The 26311-nt window shown below is 49.2% G+C and overlaps 1 protein-coding gene across 1 annotated transcript; it reads right to left on the bottom strand.

The window, feature by feature from the left end:
- Nucleotides 1–57: 57 nt before the first annotated feature.
- On the bottom strand, nt 58–25304 carry DPT (dermatopontin; the record flags this gene model as incomplete). The annotated part of the gene is made up of 4 exons (XM_080698615.1): nt 58–124; nt 3541–3648; nt 12400–12525; nt 25000–25304. 4 exons carry the CDS (start codon nt 25302–25304, stop codon nt 58–60), a joined length of 606 nt encoding a protein of 201 aa, XP_080554741.1.
- Between the last annotated feature and the right edge of the window lie 1007 nt (nt 25305–26311).

Below are 26311 nucleotides of genomic sequence, written 5' to 3'. Positions count from 1 at the left end.
GCGGCCGCGGCGCACGGGGCTCCTGGCCCTCGCCCTCCCGAGGCACAGGCGGCAGGTCTACACACTGGCAAATTCGCAGTCGTAATCAGTCATCCGGCACATGATGAACTTCCACTGGCGGTCCCTGCGGGAGAGTCAGGAGGTCAGTGTCAGGGGAGCGGTCCCCGGACCCCACCGCAGGGAGGGGCAGAGCTGGGGACGGCCCGCAGGACCCAGGCAGGGACCTGGAGGGACACGTAACCTCTCTGCTGCTTAGCAGCCTTCTGGATGACGTCTTCTGAGAACTGACGGCCCCTCTAGGCCAGGGGGCTTCTGGCCGCAGGGACATGCCCGCTCATCCCTTCGCCAGCTCCCTATGGCGCCCCAGTCACCCCCACGGCCCGCATGTCAGCGGCTGGGGGCACGGGTACTCCTTCAGACCACCGCACTCCTCTAGGAAGACTCTTCTTCAACGTCTTGAATGTTCTCGAAGGTTCTTTTACTTAGTATTTCCCACGTGTGAGGCCCTGGGCTGTGTATTTCGACCCTTCAGAAAGCACTAGCATGAAGAAATGGAGTCAGGGGAACAACTCTAGAACCCCTAAAATAGAAGGAACATGTCTGCCATTCTGGAGTGTCAGAAAACAAACCGCCATCTGTCTAAGCAGTGGGGTGAGTCGGAGGGGACAGACTCGCTGAAAAACGACAGGCTGAAAACCGTGGTGCGGACACCTGTCAGGAAATGTCCGCAGCCAAGGGCGAGGCTGTGTTCTTTTAGGAACTTGAGATTGAGCCCGGGGGCATTCTACCTCCTAGCCAGAGCCCTAGATCTTTTCATTTTCTTTAAAATTTTAAAACAGAGTCTGGCTAAGTTGCCCAGGCTGGCCTCTAACCTGCGATCTTCCAGTCTCAGTCTCCCAAGTACTGGGATTATAGGTATATGCCACCAAGCCATATGGTTTTTTCAAGCATTTAATAAAAGTCGATTGAGTGCCCGCCCTGTCTGACTGCTGTGGTCTGGTGCCATTTACCAATGACGATGCTACTGTAACTCCAGTGTACCGAGGACTTCCAGTGTGCCTCGCCCTGCTCTGGGTGCGGGACCTGCTTCTGCATCCAACCTGATTCACTGTTCAGCTGAGAGGCAGGCTGGGAGGAGTGAGTGACTTGCTCTACGGGAACACTGGCAGCAGGAGATCGTCAGGGGCCAGGCTGGCCGGACTCAAAGGCGGGTCACTTTGGTCCACAAGGTCTCCACAACTAGGCTTTACAGAGGACCTAGCTGCAACTCTTGGCACAGTGCTAATACAGAAACAACTCAAAGAGGTTTTCTATATTGGATCATGCAAATCCTTCTAAAGCACAGCAAGATCCTTTAACCTCAGAATTATTCTCCCCTTCTCAGCCTGGCCAGACTCCTTCCAGTTCTGTTTACCCTAAACATCACCGTGGACACAGCCTCCATCCAGCTTCCGAACGGGATGTGACGCCGGCCCCCCAGTCCTGGGAGGGGTGCTCTCTGCTGCCACAGTCTGAAGTGGCTTCAGGGTCCTGGCTCCGTGGTTCTAGGTCACTTATTCTGAGGGTAACTGGGAACGGGGCGCCCGCACGAGTCTTTGAGGCCCTGGGTGATGGACGATCATCGGTGTTTGTTCTCAGAGTTGTCAACAGAGAACACAGCTTGCTTAAGATGTTTAGTAAGGTGGCTGCACCAGGTGTGTTTACAAAATGAACTTCATTGCTGTAGCCGGGTCTTATTTACCTACTGAATTTACCCAGAAACAGAGGTAAACAAGAGTTTATGGCCGGGCATGCATACTGCTCTTTTAAGAGGCAGTGAGCAGATGTTCTTGGGCATCTAATGGGTAGGCTAACCCCCTAGGATCATAGGACAGACCCCTGCAAGGAAGAACTATCTGTCTCCAGGCGTTCCTAGGGACTCCAGGAGTCAGCCATTGGGGTTCGATTTGCATATGGGAGGAAGGCCTTGCTCAGCCAGCTCTGCATCCTGCCCATGCTGACAGTGTTCATCCAGAAACCCAAGTTGTAGATCTGTAGGCCACGGATTATTAGTGACAACCACAGAATTGCGTGGGGATATTCATTTTATTTGGGGGGATATTCATTTTAAAACAATTCTGTAACATACTATCTCAGTTTCCCATGATTCTGGGGAAGCCATATAATTGAAAAATTTCAAACCCACAGGAATTGGTCATTTTTAACTTCCAAAATGTACCGGTATGGGGAATGGCCTAGGAAGATTTGAGAAAGCTTTAATTATTAATATATTTCAAAAATTGGGTGAGGGGGAAATTTGTGAAAGACTTGGTGTTGGTTTAAGCAAACAGCTATTGCAACTTAGATTGACTTAGGTAAAAGTAGTTAGCAAGTCCATAGGAGAGGGGAGCTGGGGCTTCCTCTAAAGACAGATCTACATAGTAATCCAGCTAGGATGGGAGGAGGGGATTGTGAATGACACGTAGGCAGGAAAGTCCGGGCGGGGAGGACCTTACAGGGACGTTTGCTATGTCAGAATTACGTGAACAAGGTGGAGGTCATGCGTATAAAAAGTCTGGTCCACATGTTGTATCTTTGGTGAATTCATTGGAGTCACCCCCCATGGCGCTCTTGAATGGCATGGGGCTGTAGCTGTCTTCTGTATTTCTATCTTTTTAATAAACTTCTTTAAATCTTCAGCAAGAGTCTCCGGGATAATGTGTATTTATCCTCAGCTCAGGACAAGAACCCGTGCTTTTTATCTTTTTGTGTTTTGAGAGAAATTGTGTCCGGAACCGTAACAGGGGTCACCGGGGCCAGTTTCCCCAAATCGTAACATATTCTCAAACCGTAACACAAGTGCAGTAAGTTTGCAGTAATCTGGGCGGCATTCTTTCTTTACTGTGTTCTTTTCTGTCTTCCTAACCAGAAAGTGCAGAACCCATTTTCTTTTGAGCTGGGGCCCTTGGGGAGCGCTGAGCGCCCTGCTCCCCGCCGCCCAGCGTCGTGCCGCCCCTGCTGAGTGCACAGGCTCCCATGCTCTGGACTACTGGGTCTCTTTTTCCTTAATATTTGTGTTGTGTGAGTCACGTCTTCCAGCTCTTTCTTCTCACTGATAAAATGGTTTTTTCCTAAGTCCAATTCTTTAAATCTCTGCTTCTAGAAAATGGGTCACTAAGTGGGTTTAAAAAGTATCTAAAATAAAAAAGGTACATGTGAGAACTTAGGGGGTTCTCCTAAGTTTTCTTAGGAGAAAGAAAATAAAGAGATTTCTTCATGGAAACTACAACATATATTGTGCTTTTCTAGAACTATCTAATGTATATATTTAAAAAAAATTTTATGCTGTAAACATGTTGACTTCAGCTAAGTGCAATTTCCTTTAAAAACACGACACGAAAGACAGTTCACACTCGAGTTCATCATAGTACATTATCTAAGGGGTTAGCGTAAGTTTTACTCAATTTGCAAAACACATATTAGTAACTTTCCAAGAATTCATTTTTGTATAAAGTGTCTATCACCTGACTAAAATGAGATAAGATCAACCTTTGACCTCACCTTTCCACTGCAGAGAAAGTGGTTGTTGCCCCTCGCATGTAGTAATCGTAGTCGTAGGAGATCATGTCCATGTCCTCCCCATAGTGGCCTGGATATTCTGTCGTCATCCTATGCGGAGAAAGCAAAGGGTCAGAGGAGAAAGCTCAAACACAGTACTCCCTCGGGAAGGAAACAAGACATACCATGAAGAGATGAAGTCTGAACAAGTCCCGGGACAAGACCAGGTTTCACGGTCTCCACCAAACCCGTCCAGGCTGCAAAAAGGCTACACTGTCCTGCTTCTAAAAGACTTAGCTGGTGTCCCTGGCTTTGAGGCAACACTACGTGATATCGATACTGATCCCTGCCATCCAAGAGTACTAGGACAATGTTTTCCAATGGCAGGTTATGACTCATTATTAGATCATAAAATTAAATGAATTTGCTATGGTCTGTTTTTATTTATTTTTTATTTTTGGTGGTACTGGGGTTCCTGGAAGCCCTTCTACCTCCGGGCTATGCTCCCAGACCTATTTTTACATTTTTATTTGGGAACAGGGTCTCCTAAGCCAGTGCGCGTGGCTGGCTTCGAACCTGCGCGATCCTCCTGTCTCCGCCTCCCAAGCGTGGGGATTACAAGCGTGCGCTGCCACGCCCAGCACTATGGTCAGTTTTTAAAAAGAGGAAATAAAATAGAAGAAAAATATAAAAAATGCATTTTAGCCAGGCGTAGCGGCGCACGCTTGTAATCGCAGCATTTGGGAGGCTGAGACGGGAGGATTGTGGTTCAAGGACAGCCTCAGCTACTACTTAGTGAGGCCCTTTGGGACTCAGTGAGACCCTGTTCCAAAAAAAGAATAAGCCGGGTGTGGTGGCGCACGCTTGTAATCCCCGCGCTTGGGAGGCGGAGACAGGAGGATCGCGCAGGTTCGAAGTCAGCTGCGCGCGCTGGCTTAGGAGACCCTGTTTCCAAATAAAAATGTAAAAATAGGTCTGGAAGTGTAGCCCTGAGGCAGAAGGGCTTCCATGAACTCCAGTACCACCAAAATGAATGAATGAATGAATGAATGGATGAATGAATAAATAAATAATAAAAAATAGGACTATTTGACAATAGTGTATTTGGATAAATCTAACTGCCAAAGCTGTTTGTAAATAGTACAGCTAAATTTTTAGTTTGTTATAAGTTTTTACTGACCATTCTGATCTCCCTGAAATGCCTTGAATAGTTAAATATATTGGGAATTGAGCCGGGCGTTTAGGCGCACACCTGTAATCCCAGCATTGGGGAGGCTGAGACCTGAGGATCACGATTCTTGGACAGCCTCAGCAACTTAGTGAGACCCTCCACAACTTAGTGAGACCCTCCACAACTTAGTGAGACCCTCCACAACTTAGTGAGACTCTCCCTGTTTCAAAATAAGGAAGAAAAAATAAGGCAGGGGTTGTAGCTTGGAGGTTGAATGCCCTTGGGTTCCATCTCCAGACCCACACAAAAAAAGTATATATATATATATATATATATATATATATATATATATATATATATATATATATATATATGGAATTTAGTGGAGAAGAAAAACTTGCATTTTTAATAAATGTCAAAAATTTTAAGCTCCAAAAGAGGGCAAAAATTATTCATTTTTGAAACCTAGGATTTTCTATTACTTCATTTTGTGCAATGAGCAGACACAAGGCCACCTGCCAATTGGACAGTTTTCTTGGGAAGCCTCTGTGGGCGCAGGAACTGCTGTCAGTGACTCTCGAGGTGGTCTGAGAGCAGGTGAAGCGCACTCCTGCTGCACGCGTCTCTCCTGGTCCCGGCTGGATTAGCTCCTGTTTAAGTTTTGGTTGTTGTCATTTTGTTCTCATCATAAAAGCATGAGCTCGAGCTTAGCCTGGCTTGTAGAACCCTGGTTAAGGGGGATAGGCTGGAAATCACCCCTACTTTGTGAAATTAAAGGCATCCATTCTGATGTCCGATGATATGTCAGCCCCACATATTTAACATTTGATTAAAATCACAGAATAGGGTCGCATCCTGTCTTGTGGTGATGGCCAGTTCCATGAGCCCTCTGCGGGTCCGCTGGCGATGGCTTCACACACACACCTATCAGGAACTAAGGCAGAAGAGGACCTGGAGGGGACTCAGCTAGCGTGGACTCACGTGTTGGGGTTGGCTTACATTCTATATTCACAAAAATGAAGAGGTCCCTTTGTGACAGGCAAATTGTTGAGAGCTTTCTTACACCTATTCTCTTTACGATCAATCCTCTAGCATACAATTTTCCAGATAAGCTCGAAGGAACGAGACTATCTCAGATTAGACTATGTTGTCAAAGCCTCAAGTCTTTAAGAGGTGCTGCATTAGAACCGGGTCAAATTATTTTTGTAGAGACAACAAAAATAAATCCCAAATTCAGTTATATACCAAAAAAGTGCCCCCACAAAGGAACAATTACTCTGGCTTCCTCCCCATCGGGCTGGGTTTGGCTGAGTGGCACTGAATGACCAGGACCTCAGCAGTTACCCAAGGACCCTTATCTGTATAGACAGCCTGAACCCCAGGGGCTTGGGGGTGTGAGAAAGAATGTCAAATGTTCCTGACTGTCCTCTCCTGCTGTGTTGGGCTTCACATTTCAACAATTTAGTTATGTATCACAGCAGGAGGAACAGAGTTCAGGGATGTCTGTGGTCTAAGTTAGAAGAGGGACACCCTGAATATTCTTCCAATTGCTATCCTGGAACTGCGCCTCCGGCTCTGGCAAGCGCAGGGCGGCTCGGTGAGCACATTTGTTTTGCCTCTGTTGACTTTCCTCAGCCACATTACATCAGTCCCCCCCGGGGGGGCCGCACCCCAGTAGGGACGTCTCTGCGGAGTCTCCCCTCTGACTAATATAACAACGTCTCTATTTTGGCTACTAGACATCTACTGTTCTGTTACCTAATGCTTTTTGTTGTTGTTTGTTTTGGCACTGAAGGCTGAAACTAGAAACATTCTACCTCCCAGTTCCACCCCTAGTCATTTTTATTTTTATTAAGTTTTTCTTTAAAAAAATTGAAACAGGGTCTCGCTAAGTTGCTAAGGGTTTCATTTAAGTTGTTGAAGCTGGCCTCCAACCTGATATCCTCCTGTCCGGGCCTCCCAAGTGCTGGGATTACAGGCATGGGCCACCACGCCCCATGGCTCTCATTTCCTCGTCTGAGTGAGAGGTGCATTGATACTCTGCACAGAGCCTGGCATTCGGATGCGGATGAACCCATCTGAACCAAGATTGGCACTTTGGAGAAAGTTATGACTTTTGCACTTCAGTCCCCCATCTGTGTAATAGTCTCATGATTTCCATGCACGAGGATTAAACGAGTTTGTACATGAGCACAGAGCAGATATCAATAGATATGTGTCATCAGCATCATATCAGGAACTCGGCCCCAGTGTGGGAACTGCATTTATTTTATATCCATCCACCATCATCGGCTGACTGATCAGGCAAATTAATGAGTGGGGAATGGATGATTGCCTCTAGAATTCAGTGGAGGGAGGCAGATGAGACCGGATGAGGCAACAGATTTGGCCCCTAATGGAAGGTTGCTTCGTGCTAAGCAGCTAGCGGCTGGGGCTCGGTGAGCCGATTCTTAGGCTCCAGGCGCATCGCGGAGAGCTTTGCTTTTGAAGTCTGAGCACAGGCAGGGAGGCGTTGCAGACACAAGTCTAAATGGCAAACTGGCCCAGCCACTCACTCCAGCTGATGAAAGGCACACTTGATTTTGCCCAAGCTGGTGCAACACAAAGTAATGGTTGTTATGCACAGGAAAGCACCTGAGATGAAAGCCAGCGACTTTAAAGTGTAACATTCAGCCCTCCAAATATGGGTATGTCCATCTATACAATAACAGCTTCCTGCTGGCTCAGAGAAATCCGTGTAGAAGCCACCCTTCTCACCCGGCCCCTGCGAAACGGGCTGCAGGGAGCCATGCGTGCAGGAATGGGCGAGGCATCGGGACAGGGTGCGGGGGACCTGACATCTCCTTCCTGTCTCTGACACAACCTTACAGGGAGAGGTCTTGCAAACACACCCCATCTTGGGCTGAAGCAGGAACAGTGTGGACCAGAGTTGAAGGTTGGTTTTGACTGGAAGCTGTGGGAGGAAGAAGGAAGCGGTGTGCTGTGTAACTGATAGTGTTGCTAGCTAGTGCTACTCAGGAGCTAAGCTAATCCACTCTCTGGCCTATAACCCTATACGGGGAGGGGGAGGCAGGCAGCAGAGAATGAGAATTCTGGGGTCACAGAGAACCTCTGTGATGAAAGAAAATGATTCCTATTTTCCTGCCAAAATATATCCAATGAACCTACTGCAAGGCCATGGATCTGGAGATGGAGCGTTTGGAAAAGGAAATAATTGCTCAATTCAAAACCTTTGTTTCCTGGGAGACATAGGAGACTGACTGGTGCTGGACGAGCTGCAGCTGGCGCTGTCTGGAGCAGAGAAGGAGCGCGGAGGGTCCCCGAAGGGTTGTGGCTCCATCCGCAACATGTGTTTGTGGTTTGCAGGCCATCGGACTAGGCGTTTGAGTTCCCCTATATAAATAAATACGTGTGTAATTTCCATATTCATCCAACCCAGTAGGGGCTGATTAGTAACGGCGTGTCCGCATCTGTCAGGAATTCGCCTTCTTGCCAGAGTTCAGTGCTGCCGTGATATCCAAGGGGACGCTGCATGGCCTCACAGCCTCGCAGCACCTTGGTTTCCACCAAACAAATAATCCCGCGCTCACAGGGAGCTGGTTGATGGTTTGTTTTTCCAGCCCAGCGTGGTGATGTTTCTGAAGCCCTAAATGTGCTCAGGCCTGGAGCCGTTAGACACTGACTTAGCCGGGTCGAAACAGGGTCGGCTCCATGCTGCAGGATGTCCTCCCGAGCTGGGTGGGAGAAGTGCTGTCCCCACCCACAGCTGTCCAGTTCCCTGGGAGGTAATGCAAGCCAGCTCAAGGGATGGAAGGAGAGGGTTAACAGCCTCACACTGTGGGAAGGTGCAGGGGCCAGGGGAGCAGGAAGAGTTCTCACTTTGCTCTGTAGGGCTGCTAAAAGGATCAAATAAAATAATGCACATGAAAGAAGTCTTTATCAGCCATAAAACATCATTCCCGGCAACGTCAGGTTGCACCGGCTGTGCTGTCCCTCGGGGCCTGCGATGCGTGGTCATTCATTTTGCAAATTTATTAAGGGTCTACTTTGTGCCAGGCAATAGGTCGAGATGCTGAGGCAGTAAGACCTAATTTATGCCCCAGAGGCTTGGTTCGGTTTAGAAAGACATAATGTAACGTCATGGCTCAGGCAATTTAAAGATACAACTAAAATGTCTAGACACCCATGGGACAGTGAGTCACACGCCATGTGCCGCGGTGCTCAGAGCTGCTGCTTCTCCAAGGTTTCCTTAGACAGAGCACCACTTCTCTTGGCTTCTATGGTAGCCCGCTGCTACAAGCCGGCCAAGCAGAAGCCTGCCTCGGTGGGCCGGCCTGGAGTTCACACACCCTCTCTTTCTAAGAATGCTCTCCTCTTTCCTCCTGCCCCGTGGTTCTGACCAACAGTGTTGCCTCCGATGGGGGTTGGGTGAGGGAGGATGTCGGGCGTGTGTGTGGGGAAAGTGGCAAAGGCTTGGTGTAAATTTTGCCAGGAGACCTGAACGTCTCCAGCCAGAAGCTGCTCATGTCTATTTTCCAATCCTTGACTGTGGACTCCATTCCCACATCTCTATCTCCATAGCCATTAAATTCTTAGCATCTTAGTTGGGGAGTTGTACCTAAGAAGTTGTTTCTAAAACGCACAAGAACAAGGACATCCAGCATTTGCCCAGAACCTCGGGTGTATGTCCAGGGAGTCTGGGGCATCATCAATAGCAGGGGAATTTGAGACCCCAAATCTTGTCCTTTTTTGGGTTGCGGCTTTCAAATAAGCAGGAGAAGCTTCCAGTGGCCAAGCCCAGAGTGTTGGCACAGATCACAGAAACCCGGAGAATGTAGGGATAGAGCAGGCTTAGCTGTCTCTCCCTGCCCCCACCCTCCCCTCTCCCCACTCCTTACCCCCGGTGTCTGGCAGCCCTCCCCAAATCAGTGAGCATGGGGCTCTTGCCTGTCTCATCACCCAAAGCCATGGACCCCAAGCCCACTTCCTGTTCTCACCATCTTTGTCCAGGGCCCAGGTAGCTGGCCATGGCTGCATGGCCGCAGGTACGCCGGGCACTCACACTGTTCGGAACAGAATCCTGGATCTGGCTATAATGAGCAACATGGCCGCCCAGCTCACCCCTCCTCTGCCTGGGCAGGGGTGAGTCAGGGCACCCCGACAGACGGGCCAGGTGGCCAGGCCCTTGTCCCTCTGCGCCCAACTCCAGCCCCATGTCTGCTCCCCACGAGGTGACCTGGCCGCTGACCAGAGGTCCTGGGAGGGTGAGGGCGCTGTGCCCTAAGATGGGCCCGCGCTGAGTGCTCGCCATCAGTGGCACACGCAGGCACGCGTTATCTCATTTAATCCTCACAGTAGAACTAGGGTCGACTGGAGCGATTCGTTCATGCATCAAATGTAGTGAGCGCCCGCCGCCTGCCTGACATTATTGAAGGGGCTCAGTGGACATCACTACAGAAGGCTCTGCTTGTGTCGAGCTTCTGTAAGAGGGCAGAGGTGGGAAGGTGGAGAATTAAAAAAAAACATTTTGAGTAAGAAAATCCTATTTCCTGGGCAACTTCACCTTATCCTGCACATCCTCAGAATCATTTATCTGCACATTTATTCAAGATTATTGAGAAGATATTAATTGTTAAGATACTATTAAGAAGACTATTAATTATAAAGATTATTAAGAAGACACAATGTTCCAAGTCCTTTCTGGGAAATCAGGAATGCAAAGATCAGTGAGCCCCTCATCCCCCAAACTCTGGAGTCTAGGTGGAGAGGGCCATCCAGACACAGTAATTAAGATGTGGTGTGACCGCTCTAACCAGGCACGTGTGCAGGGCGGGCGGTCAGGGCCACCCACACCTGGGCCTCCAGGAGGCTCAGCCTCCACACTGCGGCCTGTAGTGCTGTCTTCTCTCTTGTTCACCTCCCCTCCTGCTCCCAAACACACTTCTCCTGGCCACCCGGGGACCCCATCCTAATAGTTCCTTCAGAGCTTGACAAGGAGAACCAGAAGGAGTACTAGTTTTTGCTAACTCTTTCAGATAATTTATTTACATCTTAACTGGCTTTGAATGCCACACTGAGGCTGATTTCATTGTGAGAGGTGCAAAGTGCTGTGCGTGGGGAGATGGGAAGGGCAGGCCGGGGAAGGCCAGCTCCTCCAGCCTCCGTGGGCAGGCCCCTACCCCCTCCTGCCCATCTTGGCGGCTGTCATCCTCTGACATCAGCTCTGGCACCTGGGTTGCCCTTTGCAAATGCATCTCCGCAGCTAAGGTATTTGAGGGCCTGGAAGACCTTGCGGTTCTGGGAATTTTAACCTGGGATTCAGGGGCCCTTGGTAGGGTATCCTTGAGGGCATTCGGGGGACGCCAGTGTTCTTAGCAAACTTTAGCATGAACAAACTTAAGTGTGTTTTCCCCTAAAGATATGGTTTATAGTTTTCATTAGATTTTCAAAAATTTGAGAGACTCATAAAGTGTGATCATCATTTTTGGCAATGCACAGAGGCGTGTTGGAGGAAAAGAGATCTGCTAGAGACAGTGCGGTGGTGGAGAGGACGAAGAGGAGGAGGAGGTCACTAGGAGAGGCCAGACCGGGCTTCAAGGTCCTGTTGCCTGAACCAAGCTCTTTCCACCCACTCCTCCTCTCTGATCTTTAGATGTTTCATTCGTGACCGGCCACAGTGGTATCGCCCCACCCTCGTCATGCCTGCTCCACTGCCGCCTGGAGGGAGAACTGCTTTATGGAGGCAGTTTCGGGAGCTGGAGGACATCCCCGCTCCATCACACAGCTACAGACATAGAGTGACTCTGAGCCCTGAATTTACTATTTGTCCTTAGTTTTCAAGAAAAAGTGCTGAAGCTGTTGGAGCCGTCTGTCCTTAGAGACATGGTGCGCCTCTCGGGCATCTGTGCATAACACCAGCTGGTTAAAAACAACACAAGCCGAGAGGCTGTCCTTCCAAGCATCAGACTGCGGAGACATCAGTCACTGGAGCCAGCCACCTTTCAAATGCTGGCACATTTGCATCCCTTTGTCCAAGGCCACATGCCTGGCTTGTTTGCAGGCCCTGTGGCAAGTTGCATTGTTGACGCCCAGTGTGAGTTATCACGGGAAGTAAATGCACACGCGCCCTCCTGTCAACTGGAAGTCCAGGGCAGGAGTTGCTCGGCACCAGCCCAAGCAGAAGGAAAGGAAGAAAAGGTCACAGGGCACGGTTACAAACATCCAGAACACAGCAGCAGCATTTTTTTTCCTGCCTATACCTATATACTGGACTCTAATCCATGACCGGGTTGGTTTCTCTAAAGGAACATAGGCTCCCAAATAAGTGCCACGGCCTTGGCTGTGGTAAGAAGTCACATGGTAGAAAGTAGAGCACCGAGGCAGGACTCAGCAGGCTTCGGTTCAAGACTTGCAACCCAGGAGCTTGCTGTGCGGTCCCGGGCTGTCACTGCCTTGCTCTGGCGACCCGTTTCCTTCTCTGCCAAGAGAAGAGTGTGGGCGCATTGGGCTGGAGACCCCTGGGCCCATCCCAGGGTGAGCTTTCTTCTAATGCCTTTATCCTCAGAAGCTAGCTGCTATTCTCCAAGCCTGTTTGTGACGGCTCAGCGTATCTGAAAGAAGGGAACACGAGGGAGACCCGGAACCCCTCCAGCCCAGGAGTCCTGAGGGATGGGTTCGGCTCCCAGACTCACCAGCAGGAGTACGGGCACCTCTTGCTGTAGCGGCAGCAGTAAAATTGCCATTCCCGGTCCAGCACCGACTCGAAGTAGCGGCTCTGGAAGCCCGCCACTAGCCCGTTGTTGGAGCACGTCTGGTACCTGAGGAGGAGAGAGGAGACTCAGGAGCCCAAGACACTGATGCAGAGACAGACCCATTCCTGTGACCCCACCGGCCCCAGCTAAACTCTCCCGCTGACCTAGGTTTCTAGCAATTCATTTCTCTTTAGACAAATAAGAGAGTGTGTGTATTGGTAGAGATGGCATATGCTCATCATTGAAATTCAGATGACTGGGAATCTCTCAACTGAAAGAAGACTGCTCCTGGTCTATCTCTGGATGTATAGTTAGATGAGCACACACAAATGGGTGGCTATGAATTTTACAAATGCAGGATGGTACATTATTCATGCCATTTAGAATAAAAGAATATGAATAAGTTTACTTGAGTTTAAAATAAAAAGAAGAGAAAATAAAAATGCAGTGAATCGATGAACCTCAAAAGAATGTCTCACTCTCCCGACTCAGCATGCAAAGCCCAGGTGTGCACCATGATTATCCTGGGCACCTCAGGAGAGCTGGGGCCACAACCCCAGGTTCTCAGAGTTTACCCAGGGACCTCCCAGTACCCACCAGGCCAGAGGCTCTCTCCCTGTGCACAGAGACCCTTGCCCTGGAATAGCAATGAGACCCTCACATCATACTTCCTCCAAGCGCCTCCTTCCTGTGCTAGCATTTGGCCTGAAGTCCTCAAATACCGTAAGTCCCCTCTGGTCCTCAATGGTTACATACAGCATGGTCCCTTGAAAACCTCACAAGTTGGGGTCTGGAGTTGATTCAGTTAAGTCACGAGGGGTGCAATCCCAGCCGTGGCTGAATCCATCGTGATGCATTTATCTGGGTGGTGGCCGAGGCCCCTGGAGTGGCTGCGGAGGGTGGGCCCATGGGGTGCGGTCTGGGGATTATACGCGGTTCCTCCTCTCCCTGTTCTCCCTCTTACTTCTGGTCTCCATTTTGTGAAGAGCACAGCTAAGGTGCTCTCTTTTCCCCTAATTCCTGCCACCATGCCCAGAGATCTACAGTCCCTGGCTTTACATGGATGGAACCCAAAATTGTAAGAAAATCAGTCTTCCTCCCTCTCAGTCACATGGTCAAGTCCTTAGGTTGCAGCTGTAAGAATGCTGGCCACAGCCACAGTCCGGAAAGACGTTTTCTCTCTCTCCTTCTGCCTGTGCCGCTGCTGATCTAGGAAGTGGCCCGTTCTTTCTTCATGAAGAGGAGAGAGAGAAGACCCCTTCCTAACTCAGAGTTGTAGAATGGTACAAACATGTCTTCCTTTGCTCCATTTCCAGTTCTATTTTCTCGCATTCCCCAAGCCCCACAGCACCTGGAGTTTTGCCGCTTTCTTTTTTAATGTAGGTGCGAAGTGACGGAAACATACATGCACTCCAGCCGCACTGGGTGTTCCCCTCAGGACCTGCCCTCCCTGCCCCTTCCGCATACATGTCACTGAGATTGTGTTGACAATTCTGCGTATGTACATGGCGTTTTTTGAGCTGTTTCCATCAACAGATCTCCTCCATCCCTTAATCCACTTCCACTATTTTACTGGACTCTCTTCACTTAAAGTCTTTTTTTTTTTTTCCTGTGGTGCTGGGGATGGAGACCAGGGGCCTTATACCTCTGAGCTACACTCCCAGCCCTATTATTTTATTCTTTATTTTTTAAAGGGTCTCACTGAGTTGCAGAGGGCCTCACCAAGTAGCTGAGGCTGGCCGCAAACCGCGATCCTCCTGCCTCAGCCTCCCGAAGCTAAAGTCTCTTCTGTTTACCAGTTTTTCTCTAGTTTTCACATATGGGATAAAACATACAATCCTATCTGAGGCGTTCTGAGACTGGCTATTCTCTAGGGCTATTCATTTTCCTGAAAATGACATATCTTAACAGTACAAAAAATTTTTAAATTGACCTGAATAGACACTTCTCAAAAGAAGAAATGCAAATGGCCAATAACTATATTAAAACATATTCAACATCTTTAACAATCATGGAAATGCAAATAAAAAGCACACAGAGATCCCATTTAACTCCAGTTAGAAGAGCAGTCATCAAGAACACAAATGATTACAAAAGCTGGTGAGGATGTGGGGAAATAGGCGCCCTTGTGCATTGTTGGTGGGATTGCAAAGGATTACAGCGGCCGCGAGCTCAGCGTGGAGGTTCTTCAGAAGACCAGCACTGGAACCACGACTTGACCCAGCTACGCACTGCCGGCTATCTTTCCAAAGGAATCGAAGTCAGAGCTCGACCGTGATACCTGCATATCCATGTTTGTAGCAGTGCACTTCACAGTTATGGAGCCAGCCTGGGTGTCTATCAAGGAATGAATGGATGGCAAAACTGTTATGTCCACACAGTGGAAACTGACTCCACCATAAAGAAGTTTTGCCACTTTCTGCCGGAATGTTGACAGTGCTGTTTTCTACCTTGCCCAGGGGGTTTCCACCTTGTGCAGAATGTGACCTTTCACCGACAGCCTTCATCTGCTTTCTGCTGCTATAAGCTCTGAAGAATGGAGGTTCACGTAGCTTGCAATCCTGGGAACTCTGTCAGCACGGTGCCGGCATCTGCTGAGGCCCTCCTACTGCATCATGGCGTGGTGGATCACATCGAGTGACAAGACAGGCCAGTGTGCCAGCTCGGGTCTCCCTCTTCCTTCAAAGCCACGAATGCCATCCTGGAGTGCCTGCTTGCCTTCCTCTATTCCTAGTTACCTCTCAAAAACTCACCTTTAAACACCACAAACATGTTAATTTGGGGAGCAAGTGTCCAACACATAAACTGGAGGACGCATTCCAACCAGAGCATGGCCCTCCGGGAGAGCCCTGAGCTGCCTCTGTGCTTTGCCTCTCCCGCTCCCTGGCCTTTGCTCTGTCCCCTCTCAGGAGTGACTACAGCAGGTGGCTGTTCATGTTACACAGCCAGCCGGCTGCTGGAATACAACCCTGTTTTCCAAGAAAAGATCACTTTCCAGAAAGTATAACAAATAAGTCAGAATAAGTAGCCCGCGCTGGCTGCTGAGTGAGACCTCTGACATAGAAACCGTAGCACTAGAGGAGTGCTGAGTCGGCCCGGGACACCCTCCCCCCTCATGCCATTTCGGCATGGGGCTGTAACTATTTTCTGTATTTCTATCTTTTTAATAAACTTCTTTAAATCTTAAAAAAAAAAGAAACTATAACACAATCAGCGACTAGATTGCATTTCATTCTTGTTGCTGGAGAGGAACGTGTAGATCTGACAAAACTAGATGTCAAATACGTTGCCTGTTTCTGGTTGGAAAGCCACTGTCCTTTTAGTCTTCCATTTATCCATTCTTGCATATATCAGTCCAATATGTAAGTATTTATGGATTTGTCCACTCAACAGCTTCTTCCCGCTACTGGTCTGTATCACTTGCTTTGAACCACGTTGAGAGAAGAACTGAGAGGGGTCTTGGCATTTGGTCAGCCATGCTCCCAGGATGTGTAAGAAGTTCTGATAAACTAGAGAACTCAGCGACAGGAGACCAACAATGCACTGAGGTGTAAACCAGGACCTATGGGCGGCCCTTTGGTGATCGAGTCTCTTTTTTTTTCTCTTGCATTGCTCACATCTTACCAGAAATACCAGTACTTCATAAATGCCTGGCCTCTTGGGAATCTGCATGATTGAAATAGACCAGTAGGATCATACCAGGGGGGAAAGGCAGCTTGGGGCTGATCTTCTAAGAAGGTCCGTGCAAAGTGGTGAGCTTGAGAGTCAAAATATGACTTTGATATGAGCTCTGAGAGTCAAAAACAGAGCTCCTCTGCGTCCGAGGAGGGATGGCATGGCACGCTGGAGTGCCCTGTGACCTCTCTTGCCATCACTAAGATGAGGCCTTCCTCCGAATGGAGTCCTGTCAGAACCCAGCTAGGTCACGGTTTCTCTGGAGCTAAGGAGCCACTGTGCGGGCCTTGCACACTAAGAGCTCTACGGGAGACAGAGTTCCCATGGTGGTAAACTTCCTTAAATAAAAATAAAGGTAGGGAGATAAGTGGACCTGTCTTGTGGCGGGCCAGTTCTGAGGACAATCTAGTTCCAGGAATCCCCTGCAGGCTGTCACCCCGGCCTGTGTGGGAAGCACATTCTGTCACTTCCTCTCACACACCACCTCAGATAACGCTGCCCGTGAAGAGAAGTTGGACTGTCCAGGCTCTGAGCCCACAACTTGTGGTGGCAGGTGGCTGAACGCCAGCCTCCCCGGCTTCCGTCGGGTTGCCTCGGGAGGAATGGACCTGCTTGGAGGAGTTTGGTAGTGTGGAAGCATCCCTCACAGGGCTTGATCTTTGCAGCAGTGCTGAAAAGTTAGCCGGGTGCACACCTCAAACCCCCATACTTGGGAGGCCGAGACAGGAGAAGTTTAGATTCAAGGCCAGTCTCAGCAACTTAGTAAGACCCTCAGTGATTTAACAAGACTCTGTTTCAAAATTTAAAAACTAAAATAAAAGGGGCTGAGTGGTGTACCTTGGAAGGTAGACAACCCCTGGGTTCAATCCTCAGAATCTCCCTCCAAAATAAACATAGAAATATAATTTCTGAGTGGTTGATAGACACACCAGGGGCCTCACATTTATCTCTCAGTACCTCCTTGCTGGACCTAAATGGCCTGCAGATCAGGGAACTGGCCCCAGACTGCAGCCGTCCTGGTGAGTGGGACGTGACTCAGGCACCAGGAACACCCCCTGGAGCGGGCGCAAGGCCAGTGTCCTACTGCGGAGACTCTCCTCTCCTTCCTTCTCACCTTCTCTTCCAAGCCTGAGAATCAATTTAGTCTCACGCACTGGTAGTCTTAGCCCTGCTCCACCTGACACTAGAAACTCGAAGAGGCAAATCACACGGCGATTACTTCTCGGGAAACCACAGTTTTTAGGCCTGTTCTGAGAAAAAGCGCCTTTCTATACATGACACATCTCAGCACCACTGGCCCAAGAGCAAAGACAGGAAGTTGTCCCCTGTATGAGCAATGGTAAGTCAGAAGGAAGAAGAAGCGGGGAGAGAGCCCCTGGGGAGGACCAGAGGGCAGGATTCTAGGGCCAGCTCTTCAGAGAGCCTCACCTAGGCCACAGCCAGATTTTCTCCTTGTTATCGGTGTTCTTTATCAAGTCCAGGCTATCAGGCAGGAAGAATTATTGGAGCATATAATCTGTCCAGAACTGGAAGGCGTATGAACACCTGGTTTTGTGTGCGGACTGCTCTGTGGAGTTTTAGTCTCTACTTCTGGTCTCTGCTGGTCTTGCTTCAAAATTGCAAGAAATCTAAGCTCCTAGAAGTTGGGGACATAGTTGAGTATAGAACAGGGCATAGGGCTACAGCATCATCTTGGTCAAGAGCTCCTTAAAATCTTATAAAAGGGATGGGCTGTTGAGCTGACTGTTTTCTTCCTGGCTCCACAAACAGACAGGCAGGCATATTTTAAGGGCTGCTAAACTGTTTCCAACCCCGCTGCAAACGTGGACTAAGATCAGCTTTGTCTGTAATCCAGACCGGAGGCTGACACCCTGTATAGGTTGGGGAATACCACGTGGCATAACTTCCTTAACTCAGTCCAGTTTTTCCCACTTCCTAATGCTGGAGGAGGCCTTTGATTACACCAACAGAGTGTCACTCTTTTAGAGTGACGATTGGACTTTTGTTAACTCTGTGTTGCCCAGAATATTTGTTTGAATTGCCATCAGGCATCTGCAACACAGTCCACAGAATTCTGGAATATTCTTCAAGTTTTTCAACAAATTGTTACTAGAACCTGTGCTGTGCCTGGTTGGGATTCTTTCTGGAGGACTGGGAGTGAGCAGCAGACCCCATGACCACACAGACCTGGGAGACAAGACGCAGACTGGTACCGAAGACAGAGGAGCAGAGAAATAGGAGAGTAGGAAGCACCACTGGGCAGTGGAGCAAGGGGCTGAGACACACCCGCCGCAGGACAAGGGCGCCTTTGCCAAAGGGGCTTCTAAATTCCTGGATTTCTCCCTCAGCCCAAACAGAATGACTCCATGACTCCGCTCTCCTTTTCTGCTGACACGAACATCTATCTCTGTGAAATGATAGTGTCATTCCTAACCTAGCCGTCTTCTATGCAGAGTAAAGAGGTGCTGTCTGCCAAGTGCCTGACACGTGTTATTGAAAGGCAGACGTACTAGTTGTTAATATTACTATACCCATGAATATTTGTAACTTAATACTCCTATTAAAGCTACATGCTGCCCTCCAGACATCACTTTCTGTATAACCGTTGGGGCTGAGGGCCACAATGGTCAGGTTGACTGAGGCCATTCTCAGAAGATAGATATCAGAGAACAAAAGACACTTTCCAGTCTTCTCAGTCCAAGACATTTTTCTTTCTTGATAATTCTGACTCATACTGAGGACATCTCGTCTAGCATGTCCTATCACTGGGTAGCCCCATGGAGGGATAGGTAAGGCTTTCTGAAGGCAGATCCCACAGCCCTCACCACTCACCCTCTTCCACAATGGTGGGAACATGAGCAGGGCTGAGCTGGACTCAGTCTGCTCCTTCTGTTCTGCCTCTGGGAGAGTTCTGCTGTCCATGCCTAGATTTTAAGCCTGCCAGTCTGTCTACAAGCTATTAAGATATGAAGCAGAAACAACACACTGAACTGCTTCTCAGGATAGGAAGACCTAGCACAAGATGGAGGCAGAATACCTTTACAAAGTCCTGACACATTTTGGGAAAACACAGGCAGAAGAGACGACTCCTAAAACCTCTGAGAAGTTCCAGATTCTTCTGTGAGCTGTATTGATGTCCTAAAAGCAATTCCAGAGCATCTAGGGATTGCAGAATTAACTATGGGGTTCATGAAAATCAAGTCCAATATTTGTTAAGAAGAGACCTAATACTACATCATGGTATATTAAACCATAGCAAGATACCCTGAATATTTATAGGTTGTAATGGAATTATATATTAAAAAAACAAAATGGTGCGTATCAGAGACTATAATTTCTCACTTTGAATTTTCCCTCCAGCTTTTTAATTACCAACCATATGATGTTTATCTCGATGAGCCTTGGTTTCCAGAGAGTACTCACAACAGTAATGATGAAAACTTTATAGAGGGCTTACCGTGTGCTAAGCACTGGGGCTACGAAGCACTATGTGTGTATTAATACTTTGATCACTGAAACAATCCTATGAAATGAGCCCAAGACACCAGCTTCCAACCATCATCATTATTTCCTATATAAGGGAATGCAGATGCTGAGAGGTGAGGACCCACAGTGAGTAAAGTACACACATTCCCTGACGGAATCCTCACACAACTAGTGTGTTGTCTTTGTGGACAGAGACACAGGACTGGGGAGCTGACCTGGCTTGTGTAAAGGTTGCTGTGGGGCAACGTTTTGAGGATGGTTCTCATCCACAAGTCCATAGACTTTCAGAACACATACATACACACAGAGAAAGATATTCTAATTCTGGAAATCTCTTATTGTTTAGGGAGATTGCCTCTGACAAGTGCCTGGGCAAGAGCAAATCCTCCATCAAGAGGAGTGGATGTTGTCATTCTTGCAGGAAGAGCCGAGAGCCAGCCCTCCTTCTTTTCTCTTTCTTCCTTTTTTCCTCCTTTTTCCTTCCTTCCTTCCTTCCTTCCTTCCTTCCTTCCTTCCTTCCTTCTTTCCTCTCTCTTTCTTTCATTCTTTCTCCTCTCTTCTCTCTTCACTTTCCCCTCCCTCCCCCTCCCTCTCTCTCCTTTTTCTCTCTCTGCAAAGCTAAAGTTCCCCTAGACATTGATTCCCAGTACTCAGCAGAGTGACCTGGACAGAGGGCTGCTGGCAGGAATCCTAGATCTGCCAACACCCTGTTCTCTCGCACTCAGCCCTCTTGCCCTCAGAAGTCGTTCTTACAGGGATGTGCTATCTTCTTTAGCCTAGCACTCACTGCAGCTTTATCTAAGGAAAACATAACACCAACATTTCATGTCCAGCTGTGTCTCTGCGGCCTTGGATTGGCCCCTCTGCTTTCACTGGCAATCGACCCCCAGATCTCCCAATTCTTCAGAGATACGGCCTCCTCATGGGTAAGGCAGAAATAATTAGCATCTGCTTTCCAGTGCTGAGAAGATCTGAGTGGCTCAGACTGCGTGTTATTAAGCCTCCTCTTCCTTCAGCGTGTAGAATTTGAATGAGCAAATGACTCGTGTGAGGGGCACACAATATACTGCAGATCGCCATGTGAATTAGGGCCAGGGTCAGAGAGCTTAGGCTTAATGGAATGGTTTTGTTGATTTCTCAATTGCTTCACTCTCTGGGCTTTAATTCTTAATTAATCTATAGTGTGAGAGGCTTAAATTATATGTTTCCTTCCAGTAATGAGATTCTTGGATTCTGTTGGGCTCCAATTGTGTTTGAAATTCCCAGTATGTAACCCAGCCAGCCTTGATTCACACGTGTATTTTAAACCTTTTTACTCTGAAGTAACTTTATATTTATGGAGGAGTTGTAAAGATGACACACAGGATTCATGTCTGCCCTTCACCTAGCTTCCCCTACTGCTATTTTTAGTAATTTGGATGTGCTTATGAACACTAAGAAGTTAATGTTGGCACAACCTCAAACTCCAGACTTTATTTGGATTTCACTAGCTTTTTGTTGTTATTGGGTTTTTTTGTTTGTTTGTTTTTTGTTTTTACCAGTGTCCTTTTTCCAACTCAGAATCCCAATCAGGGCATCATGTCACATTTAGTTCTTACAGCTTTTGAAATTAAAAGTTTAGTATTCTATTTTTATACTTCCTAAGACATTAGGATTATTGGGAGAATGTAAACTGGATAAAGAATCCATCCTGTGGCAACAAGAGACCTACACCATCCTCTCTGCACACTCTCATGATCAATGGGAAATCTTTAAAGGCCATCTTTCTTGTTGGCGTGTGCAAAAAATCAAAATGAGGTAAAAACAATAATGTTACACCTTTATTACAGATACGGAAAGGTTGAGAGTCAGAGACATAAGCAAATAGTTTCCCCCGTAGGAAAATCTGTCAACTTCTCTTGAAGGACATGGGGACACTGGGCTTGGGCTACCTCAAGCACCAAGTAGACCGATTTAGTCATCCACTACTTATCTAAGTGGGGGCTTTGGCATGCCGGCGCTATTCTGGGCACTGAGATACTGCGGTGAATGTGAAAAAGTCCTTTTATCATATTTTGCAAATCTGGTGCTGAGGAGCGTCCTGCAGGGAGCAAGGCAGGTCCCGGGAGAAGAAGGGAAGATGGTGGTTTCAAGAAGCTGGCTTCTGTGCACACAAAATACTTGGAACCACGAACTGGGATGACTGGTCTGGACTACACAGAGCCTTGGTCTTCATTACAGGAAGACTACGGAAAACTGACCTTCCATCAACATATCCAGCTTAGAATTTACCTTGGTGCAACCTAGCTGTGTGGGAGAGTTTTTCTTTCTTCTCTTCTGCTATTATGTGGTTTGTCATTGACAAACCCACACATCCAGGCCTAGTACAAACTACTACTTTAGAATGTCTTTGGGGGATTCTTTGAAGTACTGAGGGGAAAAGGCGCCGGGATTAAAAACACACTTCCTCCCAGTTCAGACTGTATGCCACCTTGCCCAAAGTAAGCCCCAACAAGCTCCGTATTCACTGCATCCCGGTGAGCCGCCATCCTCAGGCGGCAACCCACCAGGCATCCATCTCTCGTACTCCTTCCTGTAGGCATCGTGGTACCGCCGTCGACCAGCTTGTGAGGGGGCATCACAACTTCCTCCTTCTCCTTCCCTTCCTTTTGCCCTTCCTCCTCTTTTCCCTTTTCCCTCTTCTCCTTCCTCTTCTCTCGCTTCCTTAGCCAAAGCGAGGAACGCAATGTCCCAGGCTACGCAGCTAAGAGCTGATGCAGCCGGGAGCCGTGAACCCAGGAATCTACCTTCTCTGATCCGATCCAAAGCCCAGATCTCCTCCGTCACAGGACCTCTCGGCCTCCCGAGAGCCATGGTCCAGCTCTGTCTTGCTCCCCGCAGGACCCACAGCCACCCCAAGTTAGAGAACACCCCCTGGGAGCCAGGTGTGCCCTGAGACGGGGCCCAGGTGAGGCCTCCTGGCAGCTGGTGGTGAGGAGCAGTGTCCCTCCTCAGCCTCCGAGCTCTAGGGGGACGATATGCAGCAGCATTAGTCACAAGCCGCTTGGGCGGGGGGGGGGGCAGGGGGGGCAGCATCTTTTAAAGAAGGTGCCCCGTTAGCAAGTGTCTTCAGCAGATCGTAAACACTGTCTTCAAGTTCATGTGTGAGAATCTTTCCCCACTTAAAATAAACCGGAAAGCTAATTTGCTTATACCTGGCACCAAATTGCACACAAAACCATAAACAACTCCCCCCACCCCACCCCAGAACAGATCAAGAGCCTGAAGCCCAGGGGAGATGCCACTCTTCTCTGGTCTGTGAGCAATTCCTTCCCTTCCAAAGTTTTTGTCGAGCCTGGAATCTGAGCTCAAAGTCACAAATATGTGAAAAATACTGGGGGGTTAATTGATGTGTGTCCTGGTGTCAGAGAAAGCTGCTTTGCACATTTGTGAGTTTTCAGTCCTGTGCTTAGTGGAGGGGAAGAGGAGGGGCAGAGCAGGAAAAGGGAAAGGAAGGTCTACAGGATCCTGTTCAGCAAATACAGAGGAGAGGAGGTGGGAGAGAGAGCCTCCCACCCCTACCGACTTTCTCTAGAGCCCAGGGGCCAAAGAAAAGAAAGGAAAAGAAAATTCCCTGCATCACCTGCCTCTTTGGATGGTCTTGGAATGCTCTGAGACAAACCAGCCACAAGTTGGCATGTTTAAACAAAACATTATCTGGCTTCTGTCCCTAGCATTGCGGAACTCAGGACCTGCAAGGAGCCAAAAATGTCCAGTGCACTGCAAGGGCTGTCCTGATTCAGGCCCAGGCTCCCCCACAGAGATGGAGACAGCAAAAGGGGTGTGAGAAGGGAGCCCCGCCCTCAGGATGGGCCCCAGATGGGAGGGCTAGAGGGACAGCTGGACACTCCGTGCCTGGCAGCATCTGTCCTCAAGGCCGGCCTGGTCAGAGGCAGCCATCTTTAGGAGGGGGGCTGGATCACTGACTTGGCTTGCCAGAGGCAGGAGGGGCGGGCCAGGGTGAGCAGAAAGGGCTGTCCCCAGCCTCTGCAGACCATTGAGGCCCCTCCCCACCCCGTCCTCAGGGCTGGGCTTCTGCGGGATTTGCAGACCCCACCCTCCCGGGATAGAGAAGTAGGAGAGTCTGGTTGTGAGGTCCTAGCTCCCTAAGGAGTCAGGCCAGAGACTGCCCGGAGCGGAGGCAGCCGGCTCTGCCCCTGAGCACACCATCCATCTTCAGAGTAGCTGGATCCAAATCCCAGCTTTCCAGCTGAGGAAAAACACCAGGTCTCTAGACCATAGTTTGTCTACTTAGAAAAAGGTTCATAGATTCACTGTGAGCGTTAAATGTGACGATGTATACAGGGAGCTCAGTCACCGGCAGCGGTTTTTACTCCACCCACTGGTGTCTCCTATTGGACTCTGGCTGTGTGACCCTTGGGCTTTAGGCTTGCCCTCCCCAGCCCCCACTAACCCCAAGGGCCTGGCCCCCCTCACAGAGCGCAGACTTGCTCTACCATAGCCTGAGTGGCGGCCTGCCAGCCGGGCTTCCTCCTCCTCCAGGGTCGACCCTCTCCCCTCTCCCCGGCCACTGCAGGGCAGGCTGAACCCAGGCTGTTGCCAATAAGTGGCCTCCCCATCAATGGCTGCTGGATGGGCTTCTGAGCAAGTACCCACTGCGGCTGGGACCCGACTAGGACAGTCACATCCCACAGAGAAGCGCAAGCTGGGACCCACCCGGGTCCCTTTCGAGGGAGGACAGAGCCCCCCTCTAAACCCCTCTGGTAAACTACGCAGACTGCACTTTACATCCAGGCAGAGAGCAGGGGCTCAGTCCTCACTATGCCGTGAGCACGTCTGATCAGAGCAGCAGAGGACTGTTTAATTCCACATACCTTTGCTTCTATTCCTCTGTCTTCTCTTCCCCATTCATCACTCTAGGTCAATATTTTTCAAACTCTCTGTGCCCAGAGCCAGATAGTTTATTTTCCCCAAACTATGGTGAACCAATACCCTTGCACACAGCAGCAACAAATGGCTACCAAATGGAAACATGCTTCTGACGTCACACGGTGGCGAGTGACCGTCGAGTTTCTTGAGTAATCCCAATTACTGTACTTATCAATTTTCAGGCTGCTCAATATTTTGCAGACTCGCACCAGCCCCTGGACCAAATGGGTACAGAGCCCCAAAGGAGCCCACCTGCCGGGCACTTCCCTCCTGGGGGGTTCTCTTCCTAACATGTCTGCTCTGTTGCAGCCCTGCCCCACCCAGAGGAAGTGCGCAGTGATAGGGGAGGGGAGGAGCTGGCCGGGCTCTGGGTACCACTGCTCCCCTGGTCAGACCCCCCGGGAGGACGTGCAGGGATGCGGCCAGCCCAGCGCAGCGGATGCGCCTTACCACTCCATGCCAGCCCTGTTGATCTCCTCCCACCAGCACTCCGTGGGCTCCCCGAGGCCGTGCGACGTGGGCATGCAGGCATAGTTCCACTGCCGGTCAGAGCCTTCCTTCCTGCTGAAGATGCTCCGCACGGCCACCACCACCTGTCCTTGGGGACACTGGAAGCTGAAGCCCTGCCGGTTCAGATTCACCCAAGCGTCGTCGCTGTAGTCCTGGTACTGCTGGTACGGGTACCCGTAGTCGCCATACTGGCCCCAGGCCACGGTGACCAGAGACAGAAGGAGCCACGGAAGAGGGAGGCCCATGCTGCTTAGCTCTGGGCAAACCCAATGTCACCCAAGGTTCGCCCCGCTGACTTTTATACAGCTGCCGAAGACATGTGGCTTCCAGATGTGGGCGAATGGGGTCCAACTGCAGTATGTCACTGCCGAAGCGAAACTTTTCCACGCTCAGAAATTGGCCATAAGCACACTGGGCTCGTTTTAAGGTGGAATTCTAGGAATATGCTGGGAACATGTAAGCCGAAGAAAGAGAGACTTTCCAGAGAGATTACCAGAGCCTTGTTCTCCTTAGAAGCTTGTCCAACCGACTGAGGGCTGTATATCTGTCCCTGGTTTCTCAGCGCCTCCCCTTGCCCCTCCCCCTCATTCGTAAACCCCTGAATTTGTTTTCCAACTTAGCTGCTTAGGATCACACAGCTATCCGGAGAGTGACTTTGTCATCCCCGCGCTTGGGAGGCTGAGGCAGGAGATTTACAGGGTTCGAAGCCAGCCTCGGCTACTTAGTGAGGCTCTCAGCAACTCAGTGAGACCCTGTTTCCAAATAAAGTATAAAATAGGTCTGGGAGTGTAGCCTGGAGGTAGAAAGCCTCTGGGTTTCACCCCCAGTACCACCAAAAAATAAAAAATAAAAAATAAAAAAATAGTAGGATGAAGGTTGATCATTCAGATCGCTACAAACCTGGTGCCTGGTTTCTTTCATATGCTCAGCCCAACATGTTTCACCCCTGAGTATAAGCCTCGGTGTACCAGTTTGCAGGGTTCCTCTTAGAATTCCTGCGTTGCATATGGAAGTGCTCTGAACCCACGGGGAGAGAAGTTGGGCATTATTTATAGACTTAAGCGTCTACCTAAGCTGCTGAAATTGGACATACCCACATCTAGAAATGAGGCTCCACTCTCAAAAACATCGTGGATTAAATCTGAATAAATCCACTTTTTAGCCTCTGGTACTTTTTCTCTTCATGTTGAGTTTTCTTTTCATTGGAATACAACTCATATATAATCAAAGGCACCATCTTAAGTGTTTGGTA

The sequence above is a fragment of the Muscardinus avellanarius genome (assembly GCF_963383645.1).
Source record: "Muscardinus avellanarius genome assembly, chromosome: 7".
In the NCBI taxonomy this organism is placed as follows: domain Eukaryota; kingdom Metazoa; phylum Chordata; class Mammalia; order Rodentia; family Gliridae; genus Muscardinus; species Muscardinus avellanarius.
This window is presented reverse-complemented; position numbering and strand designations above follow the sequence as displayed.